The following is a 14,336-nucleotide window of genomic DNA, read 5'->3' on the forward strand; positions in this document are numbered from 1 at the left end:
TGACACCCACAACCACCAGAGCCCTTGTCATGGAATAAATATGTTCATCAGGATTTTATTGACCTTAAATAAAGCTAATAACTAGTGTAATTAGAAAATAAATAAATTAATTAAAGATAGGTACCTGCAACATCTACATTCTGTTGAATCCTAATAAATAAAGCCATGACCCAGCCCCACAATTGAGATGTCCGACATGAATTGCCAAGATAATTGCAATACAAGTATCAAGCAAGGTAACAGTATGACAATGCTTTGGTTTCTCCTATAAATAAAACAGTACATCATTAATGCATTTACCATTAGTACTGAATTCATTTCACTTGGTAATAAAATGACAAATGGATTCATTTTTGAGACCTCAGCCAACGACTACAACTGATACTCGAAACTGACAGTCTTTCATATCCGGTAAACAGGGGTGATTCCGAGAAGATGGAAACACTTCCTCATGACGACTGCGGTTGCCTCGCATAACAACAACCTGCTTGCTTCCTCCGGGGACCCATTCACCTGCCACGCACCAAAGTACATACAGTTCAAATAACTTAAGTGTGCTATGCCATAAGAGCAACCACTTAAGTGTGCTATGTCAGAACATACTGTTAAGAAAAAGATTTAAAAACTTTATCATAGAAAAATATGATGCTGAATTTAACAAATTGTTAAGTGGCTATTGGGACCAACCATGGGTTGAATGGGTGAAAAAGAAAAAGAACTTCATCATTTCCTAGCACTGATCCTGATCCGCCAAGTCACTACTAGACAAGTAACTGCTATACAACTCTCAATCAGGGCCAAGCAACCCCCTTATAGTACTAGATAAAGAAAGAAGAATTGAATTGGCAGACAACCGAACACTAGCGGCGCTTACTTTCGCCTAGAATCTTTGCGCTGTTCCTTCCCTTGCTTTTGATCTACTGACTGAAGTAGACCTTCTTAAGAATGGTTGTTATGTTACTGTGCTTCTATACTAGTGAAGCTAGATTCAATATTCTTTAGGGAAGGCAAGCAAACCAACTTATTGTGTTCAGAAGTATGATCGAGTGAAACAAAATACACATTCGTTCATAATTTCATATAATATACAAGCGAGATCTTGGTTTGCCTAAAAGTTCAACCATACAACTGCATTTTCAGTATAGATTACCATTCAACTTAGTAGAACTATGCAGAGGGATTGCAGAGATTCACAAAGAAAAAATGGATGCAGGCTAGCATACAACAGGAAACAAACCTGACAGCTGGTGTAGAACCTCGTGAACATCTCAGACAAATTGTATAGGTACTCGCACAAAACATTTGGAAGCAGGTTGGAACAAGCCTCCTCGACTATCTGAAATTCATTGAATGACATTTACATTTATCAGAGGTCAAAACAAACAAAATGTATGATGTATATCGATCAATATCAAAACCAAACAACGCAAACCAATATAACTGTTCTCATGAAATTTTACAAGCAAGAGGCATGTGGTGAATGAGGATATATTCATACATTAGTAGCAACAGGAGTATATTGAAGTGGCAACATTAACGGTTGAGTGTTTGGCACTTCTTTCTCCATTTATCATATACCGATACTGTATTGTTGCCATCATATGTCATAATGATAAACCAACCATTATGTACTGATCTAACGGTCAACCAAGTTTTGCCCACTTTGGTGCAGTACCAGACAGTAAAGAAAGTTATAATTAGCAAGCCCTCAAATTAATTGTCAAGTGTTTGGCACTTTTTTTCACATTTATGACATAGCATTGTGGTACGATCACTATACCACAGGTACTATGGTAAAACCAATGAGTGAAAAACAGGCTGTAACGGTCTTTACAGACCAGTATTTATCAATCTGATGGTCATCAGGAACATGAACCAGGCAATTTTTGTCCAATTCGGTGCAATAAACCAATGAGTAAGAAACAGGTTGTATCGGTCTGTACAGACTAGTATTTATCAATCTGATGGCCATCTGGAACGTGAACCAGGCAATTTTTGTCCAATTCAGTCCGATACTGACCTTACTAGCTGATACATTTACTGGACTGGATTTTTCGGACAGTGAGTTAACCACAGAGAGCTGTAACAGACGGTCAGTCCACCCCTTGGTAACTGAGCTTGGGTTCCTTTCTTCCCATTTCTCACCCCAGTCCATACACTATATAGACTGGGGCTGCACAGTCCAGACATTTAAAGGTCTCTATACTTGTCCAAGATTTTAATCCTTGCATAAAAGTACACAACTTTGTCATTTCACTAGCTTTAAAGGTTCCAATAAATTTGTAGAATAGTATTTAAGATCTAATGTCACCACAATATAATGAAGAAAACACTCTATGCACATTTATTTGATGCAACAACTGAAACAAAATATGAAAAACCAAAACTCCCAGCCAAGTAACAAGATAATTATTTGATATACAAACAGACTCTTTCATACCTCTGCAAATTGAATAAGATGAAGTCCCAAGGCACGCTCATCAGGATGACCCAGCACAATGGCTTCCAACTGCACAAAAGAAGATTTATGTGAGAAAGATATTCTGAGTGAACAATAAAAGTGAACAACGGAAGCACTTGCAACCCCAATTTGTTTCTCCCTTCAAAAGTAATTGACTTACATTCTTTAACTCTTCTATCTCTTTACCCGATTTCTTGATAATGGAACATATCCGAGCATGTGCATACAATAGATAAACAGCAGTATTTCCCTGCTCAAACAATAATAGAAAATACAAGATATAAGTAAAATTTGCTTCAAAAAGAGTGGTACATGGTTCGGATCCACTCAGTAAGTTAAGGATTTGGGTATATTTTCTATTAGAAGAGAATTAAATATTACTTGTATGTGCTGTTATTTATTACAGCCACAATATACAAATGACATCATGTATAATGATAAAGGAGCAAATGTTCCTTCTTCTAATTATAATCCAACCAAATTCCATAAATAGGGGGCTAAGGTAATACATAGTTTATTACTGGCCCATTACTGACCAGATGCATCCTTCTTAGATGAATATCATATCTTGAAATGCTAACTGATAGATTTAGAAAACTAAAGAGGAAAGGAACTTGGTAGAAACTATATCCAAATCTACAAAGACACACCCCTAAATTGATAAGTTTTGAATAAACTAAAGCTTACACTTTTAATACAGTAAACAAATAACACAAAAATGTCCGCAAAAATAACAGGAAAAAAACACTTTAAACCTCCCAGCCTATACTCAAATAAAACCCTAACTAAACCTAGTCGACCATAAGGCATCACTTGGATGTATTTCCAAAATAACCATAGGTATAAAAAATATCAACAGACCTTGTCATTTAGCATCTGATCAAAACTAAATGTGTAATTAGTCAGACGATTGTTCTTCAGATCTGCATATCTGTTCAAAAAAATGAAATAGACAGTTAATAGCATAGTATAATACATCAATGATTCAAACAGGATTAGAAATCTTATACATGAGTTTAAAAAAAACAAACACCTCAGCATTTTAAATGAATTGTTCTCTAAGAAAAGTATGAAAAGTTAATCTATTTCACCTAATAAAGGAAAATATCCATGATGTATCACATTTAATGATAATACTATCTTTTCAAGGGTGCACATAATAACAGTTAAGCATGTACAGGAAGTACTCATTTCAAATTAAACTAAGGTTCAGTGATGAGACTAAGAAAGAGAATCAGAGATCGTAGGGCGACAGCATTACCAATATCATTTTCCTTTTGATATTATGGAGCTTAAGTACCAACTCAAAGTTCTAAATACTTACTTGACAGCACCATATCCAATTGCCTCAGCAGTGCTATCAAGCTCATCATCTTTCCAGTCTTTAATTTTACCTATGTCAACAGTATCCCAATAGATTGCTTGAATTAGAGAACTGAAAATTTTTGACAAAAATAACTGATGATAGGATGCTCAGACAAAATGAGAATATTAAATGTTCACAAATGTAGAATAAATAGGCCAAAAGGAACAACCAGACCATTAGCATACCATTATCCTCAAGACGCTTCTTCAGTTCAGCTTTACTGCGACTTTTAGCTTCATCAAGTAACTCTACCAGTCGAACAACTTCAGAGCTACGTGTTCGAAAGCGCTTTCCATCTGATCCAAGAACTAGACCAAATCCCACATGACTTGTTTTTGGATATGTATTTTTAGCAGGATCTGGAAGCCAACCAACTGTTCTAGCAGCCTGAAATAAAATAATGTGGCACCTATTATGGAAAATCATATATTTAGTAATAATCAATTGGATATCAGATTATCTGCAGCACAGAAAGCCAACAAATTATTCACAGAGTTGACCCACAAAACAAATCCCAACAAGTAAATTATCAACAGAATTGGTGTATGCTAAGATCTATCACACAGAATACATACAGTGAAAAACATATCGAAATGCTGCTGCTGACCAACATCAGTTACATATATAATCCACTCTGCCTTCTCCACATTTAACCGGTACCTTCAAAGTTTATGGTTTATGAGACAAGTAAATAATCAATGATAAGCATTTACAAAATTGAACAACACAACATCATCATCAACAAAAAACAGTAATGCACCGACAAGCAGTTACAAAATGACCTATTAGTGTAATTCTACACCAAAAGAAAGAATTTACCCTTTAAAAGAATAAAAAATATGTATGAGACAGAAAATAGATTATACTGCAACTTCAGGTTATAGTAAAAAGCAACTATTAAAAAAATCTCTGACAGTCCTTAAGAAGTTACAATGGTACACAAATAAGCATTACATAAAAAAAATTTTGATGGTTTTTTTATTTCTTTACAATAGCAAACCTTCATGATTATCAATTTCAATAAAGAAAAAAATGTGATGTTTCAAAATTTAATGGTACCCAATTTCAATAATCCCAGGTATCATCTGCTCATTGAGAGAGACAAATAGAAGGGACAGACACCACTTACTCTCCTCTATGTTCCTGGTTGCAGACGTAACAGCCAGCATATATCCCGGGACCCATGTGTTGTCACCAAAATCATTAAAAAAAAGGGTACAAGCTTAAGTGCTTCAAGAAAAAAAAGGCTAGCCAAAAAAGTTGGCACTCGTTGAAAAAGAAATAAATCACAAAGAAATTCAATGTGTAACAAGAGTCCAACATAATCAATGTGTAACAATGCCATAAAACATTTCAGGACCAACAAACCCATTCATAAAAAAAAAGAAGAGATCCAACGGTTAAAATCTAAAAGCCAATATCCAACAAGTATACAAGGAATTTCAGGGGTTGGAAAAGCAGAATTCCATGAAACAAATCAATTAATCAGCTTTTCCCAAAATAAAAAACTGGGAACAGCAAATATGTATGAATTCCAACTGAAGGATGCTAAAAAAAAAAGAAAAAAGTGGAGTACCAAATTCAGTAATTCACAACAAAAAAGTATAGAAATTAGTCCATGTCCTGAAGTAAAAACACCTTGGACACAATTACAATCTAACTTTCATAGAACTCATCATAAGTTCCTAGCAGGAGCGTCAGAATTAGATGAATTCTCACCATGACATATGAGATTGTACTGATAAGATCAACTAAAGGTTGAAGGGGCAATCATCTTAACATGCATTTCATATCAGTGATTTAAAAAGGCGCTCGGGTGCTCCCCTAGGCGCTCAGGCGAAGCGAGTCCGAGCGCCTCGCTTCATTTCTAGGCGCCAGGAGCTTCGGGCGAGCACCTGGGTTAAACCAGGTGACCAAACCAACGTTTGAGGTCTGGTTCGGTCTCCGGTACTTTAGTTGGTTCAATCGAACCAACTAAAGCATCGATATCAGCGTGACTTCCCCAACCCTAACCTTGCTCGCTGTTCACGCTACTACCGCCGCTGCCGTTGCTGTCGTCGCCGCTCGTCGCTCTCGCTGCCACTGCTACCGCTCCCGCTCCCACTGCTTGCTACTACCATGGCCACTGTCTCAGCTCGCCGCTTCCGCTCCCGCTGCTCGTTGTTGCTGGTGCCACTGTCGCCGCTTGCCGCTCTCGCTATCACTGCTGCCGCTGCCACTATTGTCGCTCGCAGCTACCGCTCCCACTCTTCTCAATCAACACCCTCGAACTTTCGACTCTTCCCTCACACTCTTCTCCTCTTTCGATAGTATACTGTTAACAGTATACTATATACTAGTAATAGTATTTGTATTTATTAGATTAATTTAATAATATATTTTTATTAAAAAATTTAAATAATTATATTATATATTTTCATATTTCAACGTCGCACTTTGCTCGGGCGAGCGCCTAGCGCCTCGAGCGTTTTTGGACCTTGGTGCCTAACACTTTTTAAATCAATGTTTCATATATATATGTATATATATATATGTATGTATATATACAAATATATGTATATATAAATATATATATATATATACAAATATATATATATATATATATATACACATATATACATATATATATACACATGGTATGTAATTTCGAACAGTACCGCCCGGTACGGGCGGTATGTACCCCTCCAACGACATTCCGGTAAGAGGACCATCCGCTACCGGATGGAAAGTGCTACAGTGCTACACTATAGCACTGCTACATTACTACAGTAAGAGGAAAAAATATTTAAAACCACTCGGTACGCCCTGGTGTACCGAGCGATACACGGTACCATACCATACCGAGCCAACCTCGAAACATTGGTACGGTATATATATATATATATATATATATAGAGAGAGAGAGAGAGAGAGAGAGAGAGAGAAAGAAGCTAACTCAGTCAAAGTTAACATTAAAGATCTAGAAGCATTTTGGAACATTCTCAAATCTCAAGAGCATTTTGTCAGACAAGATAAACAAAATATTGCATACTAACCAAAGAGCAGCCAGATCAGTGGAGGCATAGTTGTATCCACCATCTCTCTTGATAACAATTAAAGGAATGTTATGTCCTTTTATCTCCACCACACGAGCACCATCACTTTCCTTGATCAGTCCTTCCTTATTGAACTCCTCCAACACATCTGGAATGTAAGGGTTATAAAAGCTCTCGCCCTTCATAGAAAGAAACAGAATTTTCTGGTGTTAGCTTATTTTACAAGTATGATACTTTAGATAAAATAAAAAAAAAACATCTTAGAGAAAATAGTAGACAACAGTAGAACCTTTGGTGCCAACAAATGAAACAAGACCAATATAACATAAGAGAAAGAAGTCTCAGTCATAAGTAACTTTTCTGAAATTAAACATCAAAAAAGTAAATGCAATCATATAAATTCAGGATAAGTCAAAGCATTCTTGCACATGCAATAGATCATTCAAAATCATTTAGTTTCATTCAAATTGAATAGTTTCAAGCAGAAAATCTGCCTAACCAGTAAGTTGGGAAATCCAATTCTCCCCAGATATAAGATAGAAGTGAGATTGGCAACAACAATCTCAAGCTTAATGGTGCTAAGGCATAGTTTTGCATGCTGCAGCATATACAAGCACCGTATCAGACCAGCTCAGTGCATATCTTGCCATGGGTTTATTGAAAAAATAATAATAATAATTAGACATCATTTTCATAATTTTGTGCTGCCATTAACCATGAAGTTATTACTACATGCAACTATGCCAAATCAAGCCATGATTAGTAAAATTATTACATTAGATGTCTGCGCAAAAGAAAATTCATAACTCTAATCGAAGCAAAAAAATTTATGGCCGTGATAAAGTTATTATACCTTCTCCTCTAACTGGACCTGAAGGCGCTGATAAACCAGGTCAAACTCCTTCCTACTGATTTCACATATCTTTTTCCAAGCATGCCTATATTTGTCTTCCCCACTCTACAGTACAATAAATTAACAATCGAAAGATTACAACAGAAGGAAATGCACACCTGAAAAAAACTGCAAAGAATGCATCTCCGGCAACCCATTCGTTAGTAGACTAAACATAATGACATACATATTCATCCACATAAATCAACAATAAGGCATACTGTTGTATGAATATTCATCCCCGCAGGTAAAAAATGTGTAATACTCACCTGCAGCCTAACAACTGCTTGTTGTGCCCTTGCCATGAAAGCTGGTTCCTGATCAAACCTAAGCTTTGATGCCTTATAGAATGCCTGTAAGTGCCACAAAATGAAGTTAGATTGCAACAAATAAGAAAATCACTCAGATGATTCTGACTGAAATGGTCAAAGTTTGATCTTTTGCTTATTTTGCATAGCGTAATGCAAGTTGAAATGCACTTATTAGTCAATGCTTGTAGACAGCAATAAACAGATGATTTCATGTGTAAACATTAAAATGTATTTTCTTTTATTTCCGGAACAAAAGGCATATTCTTTGTCTGCTATTTGACGACCAAATAGACAGATGATTCAACTTAAAAGACATCCTATTATGACTTAAACTTGGCAAAGTGTGTCAAATGCAATCTACACAAGAATAAACTTGAACAAGGTAGGTTCGTCAGAAAAAACTTGCAGTTGAACCAAAAATAATCTATCAAAAAAATATATTTTTTCCCATTTGGACCAAAAACAAGTTATCATATACACAGCCTAGCATTATGCTAGTTATGAGGTACTTACAAAATCCAGCCCACTCATGATATTTATGTTTAATCTGTAAGGCATGCCTACATGTAGATAAACTGTGTTATTTTCAAATTTCAACCAAAAGAATTAAGTTATAATTTAAGTTGTATGGTTGACCATTCCATATGTGTGCATTTGGCAATTAATAAGTTTTTTAAGCATGGTGTTATAATGCACCTTAACTTTAAAAGCATGAGACCATACAGATAAATCAAAAGTTTATTTATTACATTAAGTACATAAGAAATGATTTAGCATTTAATTAAATTCTAGCCAACCTGAAGATCTCCAATAGCTTGATCCCCAGCATCCTCCCAATCAGGGAATTGATCAAACAAATGTTCGATTAACATGCCAAACTGTAGAACATAAACAATTTCAGTCAAATAATCATAATCAAATATAAAATAAAAAGAAAATTAGTAGGAAAATCAAATCACATAAGCAAGATCAAGCGATGTGCCAAAAACATGCCATCCCTGACAGCACAAAGGTAACGCATCCTTGTCATGCCATACACGCCTAGGCACGATGCAGGATTCGTACCCACACAAGGTTTACACAGACATACACCAGTCCACTGTCTGTGCACCAACACAGAAATCCTTAATTAAAATATTTGTAGGACAACCCACAGTGCACTATTTACATTCTACACTATATTCATGTTCAAAATGACAAACATTGATGAAATTACTATTACACAAAGATGCAATTATGCAACCAAGCACTTAAAAAAAAAAATCTTAGAGAATTATCATGCATTCACCAAATATGTCATGTAAAATAATGTTCTGTAACAATCTAAATACATGTATATGCATATGTGATTATATAAATAAGTATTAAATAAGGCCTATGAGGCCTTCATGTCCATTTGAAGCAGCAAACCATATATCTGGCTGCATACATCTATGTGATTCTCATATACATGCAAAATGTAATTGCAGATGGCATATGAAATTCGCAAAAGCAAGATATGAGATCACATATGCGGTCTATGTTTCCACCTCATTGTTACTATTTCTATTTTCTATGTTATGTTAACATAATCAGACATAAAGAACTAGAGTATTTACTTATAACCAAAATAACATATTAATGAGTATACTCATGTCATAAGTTCTTGATTTGGACTAGCATATATTTATCAATTTACTTCTTGAATATGTTTTTCTTATTTCTACTTCATTATATTTTAAAAAAATTAAAAATGAACTGCATTGATGTCACCAAATGCACAAATATAATGACATATGGACAAAGTTGTGGCACATGTGTAGTGTGGTTCCTCAACTGTTCACAGAATAAAGGTGCCTAGGAGGCATGCAGATGGAATTTCAGGTATCGGGTCCATGTGACAGATACACACAGATACACCTGACATGTCCACATCAGACAGCCACACATGATGGGAAGAAGAGGAGAGGCAGCAGTCCCAGCTATCTTCCAACCATTCCTACAGCCAGAGGAGAAGCTTATTAGAGACCAGAATCCTCACTGTTGCAGAACTTCAAAGGGAAATTCCGTGCCATGGGAAGAAGAGAGAAAGATCGATAGAGAGAGGGAGAGAGAGTCTTTTTTGAAAGTGTATTTGAAGGACATTGAGCAATGCATCTTTGGTGCAGATGAGATGATGAAGGTGACATTCATAGTGAAGATGAGAGAGAGAAAGGGAGATGCATGACAAGTGACTGTATGATCCATCAATGCAGGACTTCAGGAGTAAAGCCCCTCCAACTGTACTTTTGAATACATCAGTGACCAGTTGCTTCCTCATAAAGATCAGATTACTGATCAATTATGATAACAACTAGTTCTCACATGATAACATCTCATCCATCCACCACTATGGGTTCAGATTCATTTATTGCACCGGTTTATATGAAAACTGGTTGCAAAATGTATATGATTTACCATCATATTTCAGATATATTTGGCTACAACATTCATATATAAAATTCTCATAATATATAACAAAATAATTTTTAAATAGCAGTTTTCATATTTTTGCATCTTACTTTCTCAAGATTTTCAATATCAGAATGTGTTCCAGTGCTTCATAAATAGGCACTTTAAAACATCACAACTCCCTCGTTGGAAGCCCAAAAGCAACTTGTTTTTGCATACGATGAACTTGTATACTTTCAAAATAAGATGTTAGTTTACAATAGTAAACTTAGCAAAAGGTAGCATTTAGTTTGCAAATATTGGATACTGTGGAGTTACATTATGAATCTCAACAAAGAAAAAAAGACCCATTTGATCGAGACACCTAGTTTAGCATAGAACATGAGAAGGCAGAGATGGTGCATAAGGTTTTCTAAGAGGAACTCGAACTTAGAAGCTCTAGTCAACTATTTAAATCATAATCTGATGCTGGTCCCAGTAACAAATCAAACCAGTACGACAGCAGTTACTAGGCAGTATACTGTCTTACATTGTCCACTAGTAGCAAAAAGAGAAAACAAAATATAATATCAATCAGTGCCAGTAGTCTCCTTGGCTGGACTGGGAAAAACCAGTTTTTACCAAGTGGCAGAACCAGAATTTGATTCCTTGGTTCTAGCATATGTAAAAGATGGAGAAATCAGAGATCATACTTAAAAGAAGAAATTCCAATAAATCTAGATAACCATACAAGTAGATAATAAGTTTAAAATGTTCACCTGTGTACCCCAGTCACCAACATGGTTCCGTCTAAGGACTTCAACATTTGAGAACTCCAGCATGCGAGAAAGAGTATCACCGATTATGGTGGACCTTAAGTGACCAACATGCATTTCTTTTGCAATATTGGGTGATGAAAAGTCCACCACTGCCCTAGTAACTGAAAGTATTGGCGCCCATTCTTCAATACCATTTACCAACATGTTATGAATATGCTGCACAAATAAAAACTATGCCTAATATGGCAGCAGAAAGATATGGAGTCAAAAATACAAAACCATTGGATGTTTCTTTAACCTTAGATATCCATTTGTTTGACAAAGTTATATTGACAAATCCAGGTCCTGCAACAGAGGTAGATTCAATAACTTCAGACTGAGGAAGATTTTTGGCAATCGCCTGAAAAAGAAAATCATAGTTAATCATACTGCCATAGTAACCACAAGAAAAAGTATGGTAAGTAAAAGCAACATAATGGCAGCCATCTGAATTGGCTTTCTGTTAATTGAAACTAGCATATTAAACTTTATTATACATGAGATGATGCTGTCAGAAAATACAAGTTAAAATACCTGGCCAATGGAATTGGGATTTTTGAACTCTGTCGGTTTTCCCTTCAATTGTGACCAGAGGCCCATCGCATTATTACTGCAATAGAAGTGTTATAGTTAACTTCAATGACAAAAGCAAAACCAAAGCAAAGAGTTGACAGATAACAATCACAATCACAAAGCGATAGAAAAGCAAAAAGATGACAAGAAAACAAATGAACTCTTATTATAATAGCTAATGGCTCAAAGGACAACCAATCCTATAAACACTTTGTCATATACAGAACAATAGGAATAAAGAGATAATGAAATGTAGAGTATCTAATTACTAAAACATACAATAAGAACAATACCATTGATAGTCACCAAATTTTGCTTGACAAGCTGCAACCAGGGGCTCAATTTCATATGGAAATAGAGCTTGAAGGGATTCTTTCAATAATCTTGACAGTTGTTGTTTGACACTTCCAATCCGATCTCTATCCTGAGTCAGATATATTCAAATTTAGTTCCACCAAACAATCTATAGAATCCACTTTCTTATAGAAAATATATTTATTCTTATTTAGCAGAATGTCACCATATACCATAAGCAGATCATCCCAACTTGGCCTAGTCACAAATGTCAAACAACCTTCAGAACATGAAAGTGCATACCTCGTGGTCAGAAAAGATCAAACTGACCATGCAATGATTTCACATTTGTTTCTACGATCTCTAAAAAGGCAAACACAAAAAGAAAGACAAATAATTAAAAAAAATGCAATCTACATGTGCCGTTTACTTGGTCCAAGTTAAAAAATAAATATGCATGCACATAATTCAAGCCCTTGACCGTTTTATTTTGTGCCATGAACATATAGAAGTATGTGATGTGATGTGAACCATGGTGTCGCAAGGAAAGCAAGTAAATATCTAGAACAGAAAGGTGATCATTTGAGGCAAACATGCAAAGCTAACCAACAACCAAAACCAGCATCAGCTATATTGAATTCCAATATTCAAGTTCATCTACAACATTGGTTGATACACTATGTCTCCAAACTCGAGTAAGAGCCACATAGTACTTTCCAAGAAAAACTCATAGTAACCTATCCTACAGATCGATGACTCATATTTCACCAAATTAAAAATTTTCAAGTTGTTTGCAGTGAGTTTATGCTAATCAGGCAGTGCATTTTCATCAAACAAACACGTCTGCAGCAAACAACAGTTCTGCACAATCAACGCTTAGATTCCAGCTAGAGAAACACATCACCACAAAGAAAGATAAACATATTCATGGCGAAATCCAGAATCAAATAAAGCCATCTTTCTTTCACCTAAGGACCGGAAGAAATTTATCTAAACGCTAACAACTGGATGGCGCAAATCATTCACTCACAGTTCTTGTTGTGGGCACTTCCGGAGGGGCAGTCGTGGACACGGACGTCCCGTCACTCATGGCTGCGGCGTGCACCCTCGTCCTCGTCGAAACAAGTCTCCTACAGGCTGCTCCAAAATAACCTGCCTAGTTTCACAATCCCCACACCATAACAATCCAAGAACACCGAAAATCATCAAAGCATCCAAAAAAAAAAAAAAAACAAGAACCAAGAAAAGGAATCAAAAACCAATCAATTTGCCGGAATCCAAGAACCGAGAAGACCAGGCCGAACAACAAAATTCAGAAATTACAAAAAGGAATAAAGAATCTTGCACTAAAACACAGAAATCACAATCAATGCGAACGGAAATGCATCTAGGAAAGGAACAAAGAACCAATAATTCGCTGGATTCCAAGAACCAAAAACACCAAGCTGACAGAACAATTGATAAATTTAAAGAAGTGGAAGAATCTTGCACCAAAATCGCATCAAAGGCATCAAGCATTTACCCCAAACAAAAATGAAAAGAAGAGACGAATTCTCCAAGCGTCGAACCCTAAACTTCATTAGCGGCGTGGTACCGGCGAAGATAGATAGAGACAGAGAGAGAGAGAGAGAGAGAGAGAGCGGATGAGGTGAGAACTAACCGGAGAAGGGCGTCGTTGTAATGGCGCGGCGGCGGCGGAGGGAGTCGAAGCGAGCAGAAGCAGAAGCAGGAGGAAAGGCGAGTACTACTGCCATCTCTGCTTTTGGTAGCGGATTAAATACGCGTGCGTCACACTGGTATTGTAGGGTTTCTAGGTCCGTGCGAATCACATGGTTAGCCGACTTGGGACGCGTGCGAGCCACCGAAAAAAATAAATAAATAAATAAGAAAAATAAGGAAAGAAAATCCATATCGGATCAAAATCCGAGACTCGGATCCGAGAGACACAAGGGAAAAGAAAAGAATATGAAAAGAAACAAAGGATGAAGTCTTCAATTTAGATTTACTAGTAGCTTTAATATATTAACCAAATCAACTAAAAGAGAGATGGAGATCTATTTTACTCACCTCTTTTAAAAATCCATTAACCTACTTATTAAGAATATAAATTGTAAATGTGCAAAATATCAAGTATTAAATCAAACATAGTACTATGTTATGTTCATTTTGGATCATGT

General features: G+C 36.1%; 1 protein-coding gene across 3 annotated transcripts; it reads right to left on the bottom strand.

Annotated features, from left to right (window-relative positions):
• Nucleotides 1–243: 243 nt before the first annotated feature.
• On the bottom strand, nt 244–13,932 carry LOC135615964 (arginine--tRNA ligase, cytoplasmic-like). Of its 3 annotated transcripts, none has more exons than XM_065115090.1 (18): nt 13,820–13,932; nt 13,190–13,311; nt 12,159–12,289; nt 11,827–11,902; nt 11,552–11,653; nt 11,254–11,469; nt 8,863–8,943; nt 8,024–8,107; nt 7,716–7,820; nt 6,863–7,041; nt 4,403–4,487; nt 4,013–4,214; nt 3,786–3,855; nt 3,323–3,392; nt 2,622–2,711; nt 2,441–2,509; nt 1,238–1,336; nt 244–513 (listed from the first exon to the last, which is right to left on the bottom strand). In XM_065115090.1, the coding sequence occupies exons 1-18, from the start codon at nt 13,911–13,913 to the stop codon at nt 403–405; spliced, it is 1,986 nt and encodes a 661-aa protein (XP_064971162.1). In that variant the 5' UTR covers nt 13,914–13,932; the 3' UTR covers nt 244–402. The 3 variants fall into 3 exon arrangements, with proteins under 3 accessions (XP_064971162.1, XP_064971164.1, XP_064971163.1); XM_065115092.1 differs by having other exon boundaries at nt 13,190–13,315; nt 13,820–13,924; XM_065115091.1 differs by having other exon boundaries at nt 13,190–13,296; nt 13,820–13,915.
• Between the last annotated feature and the right edge of the window lie 404 nt (nt 13,933–14,336).

Source organism: Musa acuminata, chromosome BXJ2-6, assembly GCF_036884655.1.
Source record: "Musa acuminata AAA Group cultivar baxijiao chromosome BXJ2-6, Cavendish_Baxijiao_AAA, whole genome shotgun sequence".
In the NCBI taxonomy this organism is placed as follows: Eukaryota; Viridiplantae; Streptophyta; class Magnoliopsida; order Zingiberales; family Musaceae; genus Musa; species Musa acuminata.

What these genes read in the sequence shown, in the direction of transcription:
- LOC135615964 (XM_065115090.1), bottom strand. Translation starts at nt 13,913, where the DNA reads ATGGCAGTAGTACTCGCCTTTCCTCCTGCTTCTGCTTCTGCTCGCTTC. An exon ending in ACTGATCTGGCTGCTCTTTG is followed by an intron (nt 4,488 to 6,862) that starts GTTAGTATGCAA and finishes TAAACTTTGAAG; the next exon opens with GTACCGGTTAAATGTGGAGA. An exon ending in ATCTTATTCAATTTGCAGAG is followed by an intron (nt 1,337 to 2,440) that starts GTATGAAAGAGT and finishes AATGAATTTCAG; the next exon opens with ATAGTCGAGGAGGCTTGTTC.